Source organism: Dermochelys coriacea, chromosome 1 (assembly GCF_009764565.3).
Source record: "Dermochelys coriacea isolate rDerCor1 chromosome 1, rDerCor1.pri.v4, whole genome shotgun sequence".
Taxonomy (NCBI): domain Eukaryota; kingdom Metazoa; phylum Chordata; order Testudines; family Dermochelyidae; genus Dermochelys; species Dermochelys coriacea.
This window is the reverse complement of record NC_050068.2, coordinates 129,557,898-129,571,416: the sequence shown is the minus strand read 5'-3', so window position 1 is coordinate 129,571,416 and position 13,519 is coordinate 129,557,898. Positions and strand designations below refer to the sequence as shown.

General features: G+C 41.8%; 1 protein-coding gene across 2 annotated transcripts in view; it reads left to right on the top strand.

Moving 5' to 3' along the window:
• The window catches only part of LOC119849804 (pseudouridine 5'-phosphatase), a 134,607-nt gene that overhangs the window by 115,698 nt on the left and 5,390 nt on the right, over window positions 1–13,519 (top strand). Inside the window, exon 5 of one of the 2 annotated variants that reach the window (XM_043499616.1) lies at window positions 2,155–2,354. The exons of the other annotated variant lie outside the window; for it this stretch is intronic. Within the exon in view, the coding sequence (XP_043355551.1) occupies window positions 2,155–2,354 (200 nt within the window). The remainder of the gene's footprint in view (window positions 1–2,154; window positions 2,355–13,519) is intronic. 2 annotated transcript variants of the gene reach the window in all.

Here is a 13,519-nt window from a genome sequence, read left to right as displayed (position 1 = left end):
TGTTGCCTGTCTCCTACCTTTCTCCTTAACTTCAGTGTTAAAAATGTTCAGAGATTTGCCTGCCTTTTACATTCAGAATGGTCTTGTGGTCTGAGAGGTTCAGAATTATGGACTTGCCCTTTTGAAGTCATAGGACCAGTTAATTAAATATATTTTATTACCAATCTATAGGGAATGCTTTATTTTAGAGGGAATATTTTGTTGTCTATTAATCACCTCTAATATGGAGTTTTTTCTAATCACATATAAAACTGATTATGTTGAAGTCTTTTCTCTATATTCCTTTGTTTTTTTGAAACAGATGCAAATAGGTTCTTTTACAGCCAATTTTTCCTTTTGGTAGTTAACATTACAGTGGCAATGGAAATTTGAATATAAATGAACTGTAATCTCATTGTAGAAAAACCTCTTAAAAATGACCTAGATTTAGCCATAATCCCTTTTTATTTCAAATTCTGAAACCTTATAGAAACATATTGTTTGTTATTGTAGCTTTTATTTTAATTCTCTTATTACCACATTTTGGGGTCTGTCTCTGCTCCTTGTGCTCTTCATCTTGGCATCATAATATGCCTAGTGTTGAATTTTTTTCTTTCTCAGACCCTCCTCCACATTTTATTTCTGTAACCCTTTGCTGGACATTTCCTTGACAACATCACAGGGGTTTGTTTGTTTGTTTTTAATAAAGACAGCTCATATTAATTTTTCAATCATGGTTTGTTTCAGTAGCGTGGTGTAAACCCAACAACCTTGATATTTGATTTTTTTTAATTAATCTCCAAAGTGCTAGTGTTAGAAAATGGCTTCTCTTATGATTTGAAGAGTTGCAACCACCAATTTCCATCTGAGGATCCTTCTGTTATTAGTTAAGGGGAATAGTATCCGAATTCCACATTAATAATAATGGTAAGAAAAATCTTCATGGAAACAAGTCATTTTTGTAGTTTTGTTTAATTTTTGTCCTACATTGAAAGCTACATTCTGCCATTAGACAACTTATTGTAATTTAAAGATCATTAGGAAATGTTTATTACAGCTGAAGTGCATAGAGACCTAATAGTTAATATTGCATTGACATTTCTATTCTAAAAGATCTTTCAGTTGCATATAATTTTTAACTTTTCATACTGAATTTCTTCATTTTGAGTCTCAGCCCAAAGCATTTTTTTCCCTGGAAAAATTGAAGGAAAGCAGTTTTGCCTCTGGAGTGTGAAGAATTCAAATGTAGCATGTATACATACCTGTCTTCCCCATTCAGTTTTTGACTGGTGGCAATGCCCATTGTGTGGCTGATCAGAAGACCATATTCTGGTTCATGGAAGTCCCACTTTACTTATTCCCATTTTCTAACCCAATGACAGGCTGTTTTTGAAGGTGAAAGTGGCTCTTTGCACTTTTTTCCCATCCTGAACAAATCAAGAAATGGGTCTGTGTCCTGAGACATATATGGCAAAGAAAGATAGATAATGTTTAAAGCCTCTAACAAAGGTTATACAACAACTAGACAGTACCACAGATATTTAAATCAGTTTAGTCATGTACATTTCACTATGAATACATATATTCCTGTCAGGACAACACTACTCAAGAGCAGATAATGACTTACGGGAGGGAGATTATTGCTATACCCAGTTTTGTAAGTAATTATGTCAATGACATATTTTACTTGTATCCTAATTCTAGGCATGAGTTTTTGCTTTCCCCTGGTCTGATTCCTTTTCTACCTTCACATTTCTGTCCCTAAAGCTACAAGATTCTTACAAATGAAAAAAGCATTTTTTCATAAGTGTGCTCCCATTAATTTTAAGAGGCAGGTAAATTACTTTATTTGAGGGAAATAATAATAACAATAATTTTACATTTGTGTGTTTATTTGTCCCTTAGCAAACAATGTTAGATTTTCACCTTGTACCTACAAATAGTTTTACATCAATGTCTCACTGATTTTGAACTGGATGTAAAGAAGAAATGAAATTAAAGCACCCTATAAAACAGAATAAGAATTGAATATCCCCTGCAGGGGAGCAATTCTTTTTAAAGACAAACAGGAAAGGTCAATAAATAGACTTTGCAATAATAAAACTATAGATTGCAAATATAGAACATAACTCTGTACTATATCCTCTAAAGCCAATACGTTTATGTATTTCTCAGGAACTTGGGACTGAAAGTGATTCAGAAAGAAACAAAAAATCCCAATCAAAAGAATTCTGTAGAAGACACTGTTTGGTTTGTTCAAGAGAGGGTTCAGCTTCAGACCCAGGATGTGGGTTCTTTGAGGCTCTCCTCACAGAGGAAGGGAAAGATGGAAGTTTAACTTCACCGAGCAAAAGCAAGAGGATTCTGTTCAAAGGGTTGTAAGATAAAATGTTACAGGGTGTCTCACTGTTTATCCTCTTTCTATATGTGTGCAATGTTATGTACTTTTTCTAGCACCGACACCTGCGTATTTGTGTAATTGATTCTAATACCTGTGTGTACAGTTGTAAATACTTGAAAAGCTATGTATAACTGTGTTTGCACTCACGCAGAAAGAGGCTACAAGCAGGTCTTTCTGAAAGCCGGTCCATAATGAATACATGTATTCTCCAACATGGTTAAAAGAGAGTTAGGATTAAATCTGTTTTAATGGAGTCCAGGTAACTAACTAACAGTGCCAATAATGTGCATATAATTTCTTTAGTGTTTCTGGGACACTCTGATTCAAGAGGTATCTAGACATATGGACTGATTTTTTTTATATCTTTTTTGATGTTACCATAAACAGTGTACAGAACTTGATGTTAGAAGAACTCTTCTGGAGTTACTCTGGTGAGAGTACAAATCAGTTTATCACACTCGGGTCCAGACTTCAAGCTAGCCATAAACCAAGTTCTGAAATAGATGTCTGATTATCAAATTTATGTGTATAAAACTGCAGCCACTCTTTTGAGGATGAGTTTTGAAAGTACTATTTAGAACATAAGAAAAACCATACTGGTCCAGACCAATCGCCCATCTATCCCAGTATTTTCTCTCCAACCGTGTCTATTACCAGAGCTTCAGGGGAGTTTACAGAATTTGGCAGTTAGAATGATCCATCCCTGTGTTCCCCTCCCAGCTTCTGTCAGTCAAAGGTTTAGGGTTGCCCTGAGCATGGGGTTGCATCTCTGACCATCTTGGCTAATTGCCATTGATGGATCTATCCTCCATGAACTTATCTAATTCTTTTTTGATCCCAGTTATACCTTTTAGCCATCAGAACATTCCATGATAATAAATTCCACAGGTCATAGGCGCTGACTCTGTGGGTGCTCCAGGGCTGGAGTACCCACAGGGAAAAAATTAGTGGGTGCTTAGCACCCACCGTCAGCCAGCTCCCCCCTGTTCCCCGCCCCAGCCCCTCCTGCCAGCTGGTGGCCTCGCTGATCAGTGCCTTCCCCTCGCTCCCAGCGCCTCATACCCGCTGCAGTCAGCTGTTCAGTGGCGTGCAGGAGGCGCTGGAGGGGAGGGGAAGGAGCAAGGGCTGGGCGCGCTCAGGGGAAAGAGCAAGTGGGGGTGGGACGGGGGCAAGAAGAGACAAGGCAGGAATGGGGGTTTGGGAAAGAGGTGGAGTGGGGGTGGGGCCTGCAGCAGAGATGGGGCTTGAGAACTCCCCAGCAGATTAGAAAATCGGTGCCGCTGCCATAAATTAATTGTGCACTATGTGGAAAAAGTACTTCGTTGTATTTCTATTAAACCAGCTGCCTATTAATTTCATTAGGTGACCCCTGTGTTATGTGAATGGGGAAATACACTTTCTTATTCACTTTCTTCATACGATTCATGTTTTTATATAATTCTATCATATCCCCCCTTTGTTGTCTTTATTTCTAAGATGAACAACCCTAATCTTTTTATTTGCTTCTTGTATGGAAGCCGTTCCCTACCTTCATCATCTTTCAGAGTAGCAGCCGTGTTAGTCTGTATTCGCAAAAAGAAAAGGAGTAAGGAGTACTTGTGGCACCTTAGAGACTAACAAATTTAAAAAACAAAGTTTTTTTCCACCAAATGCATCCGATGAAGTGAGCTGTAGCTCACGAAAGCTTATGCTCTAATAAATTTGTTAGTCTCTAAGGTGCCACAAGTACTCCTTACTCCTTTTCTTTTCATCATCTTTGTTTCCCTTCTCTGAATCTTTTCCAGTTCCATTATATCCTTTTTGAGATGGGGTGACCAGAACTGCACAGAGTGTACCACGGATTTAAATAGGGGCATTATGATATTTTCTGTCTTATTTTTTGTCCCTTTCCTAATGGTTCTGAACTTGTTTGACCGCTGCTGCACACTGAGCTGAAGTTTCCTTATGTCTAAAATCATAAGAGCTTCTAGATTACTTTATGTACTGCGGGATTTTCATCAAGATTCAGGTTAGACAATGTTCTGCAGAAGGCCTTGCCCGCAAGCTCCTGTTCATGGTATTATCTTCATTCAGTGCTGAAAAAGAAACTGACCTTTTAAATATCAGTTTTCCCTACATACCTTAAGATATCATCAGTCTCTGCCTCTGACCCTGTTTTATTCCTATTTGTGGCCTACTGCTTTTGCATCTTACATCTTACTTATCATGTAAGTCATCCTGGCTCTAGTCCAGCACAAGGGTCACAGTCTGGATTCAACGACAAATGTGAGCTTTGCATTATTTTTTATGAGGAAATCTCAGTAGTTTGGGTAAATGTATTAATATTAATTTCATGTGGAAGGGAAGGTATCACTGATAGTCTTTTCACTGCACAGAATTCCTCCTTCAGGCTAGATTAGGAGTTCAGTAAATTGCAGATTCCAGAAAATATAGTACGTAGTGGCAGTAGTCATCATCAACAGTGAGTATCTTGAGTGTTTTCCCTGTATTCTCCATAAAAGAACAATACTTCTCTATTGCTATTCCAAGCGACTGTTGATTGAGTTAGATTTCTGCTGTTCGTATAATCGAGCGCTGTTTCAGAAATGCCTGGGAATTTCTTGAGGCCTGTGACACAAGTTGCCTTACAAAGTTCTTAGTGTGTTGTCCTTTAAACACACAGTCCTCTATAAAAAGAATGCTCCAGCCATCCGGAATGATCAGAGTAACCTCACATGTAAATGTGACCTTCTCATTACTTCACAGAGTCACAGTGTCTGTGTCCAACTGTCAGTCACAGAAGCACATTCTTTCACTTGCTTGAATCCTGAATAGAAGCAAGAAATTTTAAATTTCTCCTTTATATCCCCTCCCCAACTCACCCACTCTCTTCCACCTCCTGAAGATAACCTTTTTTGAATAATTTTATGAAAAATAGCTGCTGATTTTGGCCTCAAAGTAAAAATGTTATTTATGCAACAGCTAGGAATGCAGAGTGTTCTAATTACCATCTCACTAAAGGGCATTTAAGATATGCAAATGTAAGTTTCCCTTCCTGTTTTACTGATTTCTGTTTACTGCAAATGATGTTTGCTTTAACCTTGCACCTGTGCTGTAACTGATCTTATTCTTGTACTGAGCTGCTCCATCTGTCATAATAGTAAATTCATATCAATATGAATTAAGAAAAAGGATTAGGTTCATATGCTTCTCCTGATTTGTGTCTAATATGAACCTTAAAATTCTAGACAATAATGGCTGAAAAAGTTGCTGAGTTGTTTATTTGGGGAGTAGTTAGAAACACGATAGCCTAGTACTCATTTTCCCTAATGGAACTAAGAGAACAAGGGGAAATATAATTTCCCCGGACAGCCTACTTAATACTTCGTAATATTCTCCTTCCCTGTTTATTTGAATGGGCATATGCCCTCATAGTAAAACCAGCTATGATTAATGTTTGCAGACACTTCCAAGAAACTGAATTAAATATCAAAAAAGGAGAGAGAAACTATGTAGTATTTAAAAAAAAAAAGCCTGCAGACGGTTAAAACAGTAGGATACCAAATTTGCAAATATTGTTGCTGTTTAAAATGCATTTATTCAGTATTTTAACAATTCTACTGGTAAATGGGTCACTTAAACACATTATTCCTTGTTCCTAGATATTATGTACATCAAAGAGTAGGAAAAAAGAAAATGCAAATTACCTAAACAATAAACCACCAGACATTGTGACATATTAGTAAAGAAGTTGTTGTTCCTTTTCTAATTTATTTTTCCCATCATTAACGTAAGTGCTAAATAGTGGCCCACCATTTTATATGTAAGGTACATGTGTCTGCCTTTGTGTATAATGACTCATGAAAATTCCCATATACCAGCAGTCAATGTAAACAATCATATTAGTAGCAACTGTTCATCATTCAGCCATATCGATAGTACTAAATTTTTTTTCTGCATGACTGTTTTTATTCTCACCCCCTTTAATCAGCCATACTTAACCTTATGAAACTTTCATCTTCCAGGCTGACATTTTCCTCCTTGGTCTCTACTTAAATTTGAATTTAATTTACAAGTTTGAGCAAAAATGTGTGTCCATTTTTGAAGATGAAGAAAGTGAAAATATACAATTGCCATCCTAATGAGAGAATCACTTTTTAAGAATATATATATTTACAACTGAAAATCTGCAGATGAAGAATTGAAAAATGGCCTTTAATTAGATTTCCAGTGATCAGAAGTGCTTGACTAGGTTTTGAAGAAAATTGTCTTTCATTTGACAAAATTGAGTGTTTTAAAATCATGTGCCAGGCATGCTCAATTGATTTATTCTCTGAGCTCACTAAATGTAAATCTACACTGGAATAAAATACCCACAGCACGGCCGGCCCATACCAGCTGACTTGGGCTTGGGATGCAGAGCTAAAAATTGCTGTGTAGATGTTTGGGCTCCAGCGACACTGCAATTTTACAGCCCCATGGTCAGAGCCCTGCAATCCCAAGTGAGCTGACCCTGGCTAGCCATGGTTGTTTAATTGCTATGTAGACATACCCTAAGTGTCAAATCCAAAAACCATAGAAGTCAATGGGAGTCTTTCCATTGACATAGCAGGCTTTGGATCAGGCCGTAAATGCAGATATAAAGGAGGATGCATTGTGCATACATACATAGTGTAACTGAACACTTATCTTCACTGCATATTTTTACTTAAGTAATTTATGTTTTTCCTCGAACCAGACTCCTATCTACACACAAAAATCTCTAGCTTAAGATGCTTTAAGCCTGAGCTAGCTGGCCTGTCAAAGGGGGTGAGTTGGAGTTCAAGTGTTACTGAAACTGAGCTAGTAATGCAGTTCGGATGCATCAGTTCGAGTTACAACTCCTAGTTCAGCCACTAGTTCTGTGTAACTCAGGTATTGTTTTGCAGTACATTCACTCTAGTCTCACTCCAGCTAGGCTTGTTAAAGTGGTGTAACTTAAGTTAACTGTTGTAGCAAGCCCTTTGTGTCACAATGAACTGACTAATCTGTGTGTGAATGGTAGAGAGAACTGGGGGTAAGAAAAAGGGTTTTGCATACCATGTGAGGTGTGAAAGGGGTGAGACCCGTCTCTATTTTTATACGCTATAGAGACAGATTGACCAGTGGTCCTTGTAAAGGACTATAGGCAGGTGTACTCTACAGAATTACTTCAGTATAACTAGGTCACTCAGGGGTGTGAACCCCCACCCCTACCCCAAAGCGACATAGTTACACTGACCTAAGCACCGGTGTAGACCGCCCTATGTTGACTCTCTCCCATCGGCATAGAGTGTCTTTATTAAAGCACTACAGCAGTGCAACTGCATCAGTGCAGCTGCACTGATGCAGCATTTTAAGTGTAGACCTGCCCTAAGGAAAAGGCTTCAATAGACATGTGAGGTTAGCATAGGTGGTTGCAAAGGGTCTTCTATGGAACCTTATAAATTCAGCTTCTCAAGTTGGAGCTTCTCAAATGGAGGAAACATCTAGTTGTTGTTGTCCCTGACCTCCAGTAGAGCAGGGGATGTGTTCCAGAGATGCTTAGGAACTCCAGCAATCAGAATCCCTTCCCTAGCTCTAGAGTGCCTAAGGTGTTAGGAATGGGGCTTCCTCCTGCAGCCATCCTAAAATGTACTAGAGGGACCCTTGCTCTGGTGCAGCACACCCTAGTAGCTCCAAGCCCTTGAAGGCGCTTGGCTTCCTAAGTCTTGCCAGAGCTGGTGTTCTGTTCCTAAAGTATCGCTCTCCAGTTGTGTGCATAGAGTTGGTGGTGTCAGGTGGGAGAGGTATTCTGATGGTATCTAATCACATAGTTCCAGATTAGGAATTTACATATGATATTTGTAAGTTTTTGAATCTCATCAATTTGGTCCATCAAAGAAAATCCATGTCAGTTCAATCTATGGTGTGTGAGTATAATATGTAGGGCTGTCAAGTGATTTAAAAAATTAATTGTGATTAATCATGCGATTAAAAATATTAATCACAGTTAATCTCACAATTAATCACACTGTTAAACAATAGTAGAATACCATTTATTTAAATATGTTGCATGTTTTCTACATTTTCAAGTATATTGATTTCAATTATAACAGAATACAAAGTGTACAGTGCTCACTTTATTTTTATTACAAAGATTTGCTTAGTAAAAAACAAAAGAAATAGTATTTTTCAATTCACATAATACAAGTACTCTTTATCATGAAAGTTGAACTTACAAATGTAGAACTATGTAAAAAAAACCTTGCATTAAAAATAAAACAATTTGAGAGTACAAGTTCACTCAGTCCTATTTCTTGTTCAGCCAATCACTCAGACAAACAAGTTTGCAGGAGATAATGTTGCCCGCTTCTTGTTCATAATATCACCTGAAAGTGAGAACAGGCATTCTCATGGCACTGTTGTAGCCGGCATTACAAGATATTTACATGCCAGATGCATGAAGGGACATATGAATCTTTAGCGCTTCAATTACCAGCCCAGGAGACATGCGTCCATGCCGATGACTGGTTCTGCTCTATAACAATCCAAAGCAGTGCAGTCCGACGCACAGAAGAGGCCTCCTCTACCTCAGAAAAAGCTTCTCTTGGTGGAAAAAGCTGCTAATCCTTCTCCCCTTGAATATAACTTCATTTGGCATTTCTTTTCAGGAGGACATGGTTTTCTCATATATCCCCAAAGGTTTTGAAATAGGTTTTATGCGGGCTGAGAAAGGAAGCTGGCATTCTGCCACTAGTTTCCCCAGTAGGTTAATACTAATGTAATTCTATCTAAGCCTTAATATGATGGCAGTATCCATAAGGGGATGTCTTCTCCAGTGAGAAAGATTTAACCAAGTCAGAATCTGCTTTGAGCAGGCCAAGAGGTAGGCTAAAGGTAAGAGCGGTAACAAAAAATGCAGACAGAAATTGGATGCTTTTGTCTTCAATCTCTTTATTGCCTGTTATAAAATCTAGGAAATGCAGCAAATAATATAAAATAGGTAACAGAAAAAAATGAGGAAACACCAGAAGTTAACTTCTGCATTATTTCCCGCAAGTTTGGCATGTCTGGCTTGCATCTTTGTGAGCAATCATGCAAGGCTACATCTCCTGTGCTATCAGGGTTGGCTCAGAATGATCTGTTCTCCAGTTAGACAAACATTGGACAGACAGGTGGTGGTTCCTGTACAGGTGAGGAGCTCCTTAGACTGGTGGAAGAATCAACTCAACATCTGTGCAAACATTCCTTTCTGTCACCCAGCCCCATCAGTAATTCTAACAACAGTTGCATCACTAATGGGATGGGGAGCCCACCATAATCCGCTCATGACTGAGGGCAGATGGACAACTCAAGAGTCCAGCCTTCACATTAGTCCGTTGGAGTTCAGGGCTATCAGGAATGTGTGCCTTCATTTCCTAACCCTTATCAGGGGCAAATTAATTAAGGTCATGATGGACAACACAACCTGTATGTTCTACATCAACAAGAAGGGAGGAGCAAGAACCCTCTCCCTGTGCACTGAAGCTGTGAAAGTATGGAATTGGTGCATAGCTCATCAGATCCAAATTTTAGCGGTCTACCTCCCAGGTATTCAGAACACCACAGCCAATGTCCTCAGCAGATACTTCTCCAAGGATTATGAATGGGAATTAGACACCCAAATTCTCCACATTATAGTCCTAAAATGGGGACTGCCAGAGGTGGATCTCTTCACCATCTCCAGAAACAGTAATAGTCCTCTTTTCTACTCAAGAGGGGGTCTGGGCTACCATTCTTTGGGAGGTGCCTTTCTTTTATCTTGGAAGAAAGGTTTGTTCTATGTGTTTCATTTAACACTGCCAATACTTGATGAACAAGATGAGACAGGACAGAGACAGAATTATCCTTATAGTACCATCCTGGCCGAGACAAGCTTGATACCCTTCCTAGCTTCACTTGTGTGTCCAACCATCATTGAAGCTCCCGAACATCCCTCATCTCCTGCCACAGTATTCAGGTTGCATGCTTCATCCCAATCTAGCAGTCCTCTGCCTCAAGGCATACCTCCTCAATGCTTCACAGGGTTAGAATCCTCCGGGACTATGAAAGTACAACAGGTATTACTAAATAGTAGAAAGAGATTAATGCATGCTACTTACCTGCAGAAATGGAAGAGATTCTTCCATTGGTGTTATCCTCACTGCATCCTGCCTGATTCATTGCCACTAATAGTCATCCTGGATTACCTCTTGGATCTAAAGAAATCGGGGTTATCCGTTAGTTAGATTAAGGTCCATTTGGCTGCAATATAAGCCTTTCATCCTCTCGTAGAAGGATTTTCCATATTTGCTCACACTGTATCATTTAGGTTTATTTATCAGTCTCCGGGATAGGGATTCACCGCAATGGGAGATATCCCAATCGCGCCACAGTACTTGGCACTGTAGTGAGTGAAGCTGCCCATCTACCTGCTTGTGGTCGCCCAAGAGCAAACCCCTCCCTTCCCCCCCCCCGCACTTCAGACTCCAGCACCGGACAGGAATCTTTGCCAGTGGGTCAAGTCCTGGCACCATTGGTAATTGCCTCATCAGAAGTACTTCCTACTGCTCTGTAGCTCCAGGGCCAGTGGCCTGACGCTTGGTACCCTTGGAACCTCTGGGGTTTTACCCAGCCTGGGCAAGTGCCCAGATCGGTGGCAGGGGCCTTGGACAAACCGTTAGCCATGGTGTCTCGCCCCCCTCTGGAGGCAGTCATCTTGGGAGAGGGAACCCCTCTGGTTCACCTGGATCCCAAGGAACAGCCGCTAAGACTACCCCCGGAGGCGATGGAGCCCACAGTACCAGCCTTATCCTCCTTGTCCCTGATGAGGAGATTACTACCTCCCCTCCCCAGTTCCACAAGATGATGCTAAGGCATATCAGGACCTATTGAAACGCGTCACCTCCCACTTGGGGATCCATGCTGAGGAGCTGGAGGAACCATCGGACTCCTTGTTCAATGTCATCTGCTTTATTCTTCCTCCAGCTTCCAGTTGAGAGTCACTAACCACCAAGCTCTCCTTGGCCACTATGACTTCAATATGTGGCAAGCCATGGCCAGGTTTGAGGATCGTTTTCACGAGGACACCAGGAAGGAGTTCTTGGCGATCCTGAAGGAGGGCAGAGCTGCAGCCAGAGCAGCCCTCCAGGCAGCCTCGGACGTGGTGGACTCTGCGGCTTCTATATGGCGTCAGCCATCTCCATGCGGAAGGTATCCTGGTTGACTCTTTCCAGTTTGTTGATTGAGGTCCAGAAATCCATACAGACACAAAGTTACACGGGTTGAAGAACTCCCGCACCACATTAAAAACTCTAGGGCTCTACATTCCAGGTCCAACCTATAAACGCTTTAAATCACAACTACCTTAGGGCCAAGGGAGCCAACCTATGCCAGAGCCTGCTCATAAGAAGAGCAAAGGCTACAAGCGGCGTCAAGGCCACCAACCTCAGCCCTCCGTCCAGTCAAGCTCCACCCGCAACAGGCAGCATGCATTTTGGGTGACCTACCAGACTGTACCCTGGATCCTTCTTCCCTATGCTTTTCCAACCGCCTTTCTTTATTTCTCCCTACATGGACCACTATAACATCAGAACGCTGAGTTCTCAACACAGTGGCAGAGGGTTATACCCTCCAGTTTCTTTCTACCCCCCCTCCCACCCCCTTCCCTGTCCCTCTTCAGGGACCTTTCTCATGAAAGTCTCCTCGCACAGGAGCTGGGAACAGTGGCGGAAATTCCTCGTGAGTACAGGAACAAAGGGTTTTATTCCCAGTACTTTCTAATCCCACGGGCTGTCTAAAACCCGTCCTGGACCTGCGAGACCTCAACAAATACCTAAAGAAGTTGAAGTTCCACATGGTCTCCCTGGCCTCCATCATCCTTTCCCTGGATCCGGGAGACTGGTATGCCGCCCTTGACTTGAAGGACACGTACTTTCATATAGCGATCTTCCAAGGACACAGACGCTTCCTACACTTTACGGTGGGATCAAATCACTGCCAGTTTGCGATCTTCCCTTTCGGCCTAGTGACAGCACCAAGAGTGTTTCCCAAGAGCATATAGGTGGTAGCAGCTTACCTCAGGCGTCAGGATATTCAAATATACCTGTATCTCAATGACTGGCTGGTCAAAGGCTGCTGCAGGTCTCAAGTCCAACGGGATGTCACAGTACTACAGGTCACATGCCGGTCCCTGGGCCTATTGGTGAACAACAAGAAGTCAACATTAGTTCCAGTGCAAAGGATAGAGTTCATCGGAACGGTGCTCGACTCCACCAGAGCAAGAGCTTTCCTGTCTCAAGACAGGTTCCGGATGATGGTGGATCTCATTGCAACGGTCTCCACATTCCCTCTGACCATCGCCCGGATATGCCTCCAGTTGCTCGGACACATGGCAGCCTGTACATATGTCACCATGCAAGACTCAGGATGCAACCTCTCCAACAGTGGCTGTCAGTGGTCTATCGTTGGCTCTCTGTCACTCCGTCTGTGGGATTTCTGCATCAAGCACACAATCCATCTGGAGGCATCATCTTCCTGCTGTCAGAAATATGCTGGCAAATCACCTCAGCAGGTCCTTTTCCTCTCACCATGAGTGGTCGCTCCATTCAGAGGTAGCCCACATGCTCTTCCAGAAGTGGGGAACTCCCCAGATGGACCTGTTCACCACCAGACAGAACAGGAAATGTCGTAAGTTCTGTTCCCTGCAGGGGCTGGGCAAGGATTCTCTCCCTGTTGCCTTTCTTCTCTCATGGTCGGGGGCTCTGATGTATGAGTTCCCAACAAACCTGCTCATCAGCAGAGTCCTGTCAAAGATCAAGAGCGACAAAGCCAAAGTCATCATGATTGCCCTGGTGTGGCCGCACTGGCATTGGCTCAGCACACTAATGAATCGGGCGATGACCGCCCCCAGCCCTTTCCTGACCGGCTGGATCTGCTCTCACAAGACCACAGCCGCCTCCTGTACCCCAACCTTACCTCCCTCCACCTCATGCTGTGGATGCTGCATGGTTGAACGCAGAGGAATGGGCCTGCTCTAATGAGGTCCAACAAGTCCTTTTGGAAAGCAGGAAGCCATCCACTAGAGCAACCTACCTGGCCAAGTGGACGAGGTTCTCCCACGGGGCATCTGAGCGTGTTCTC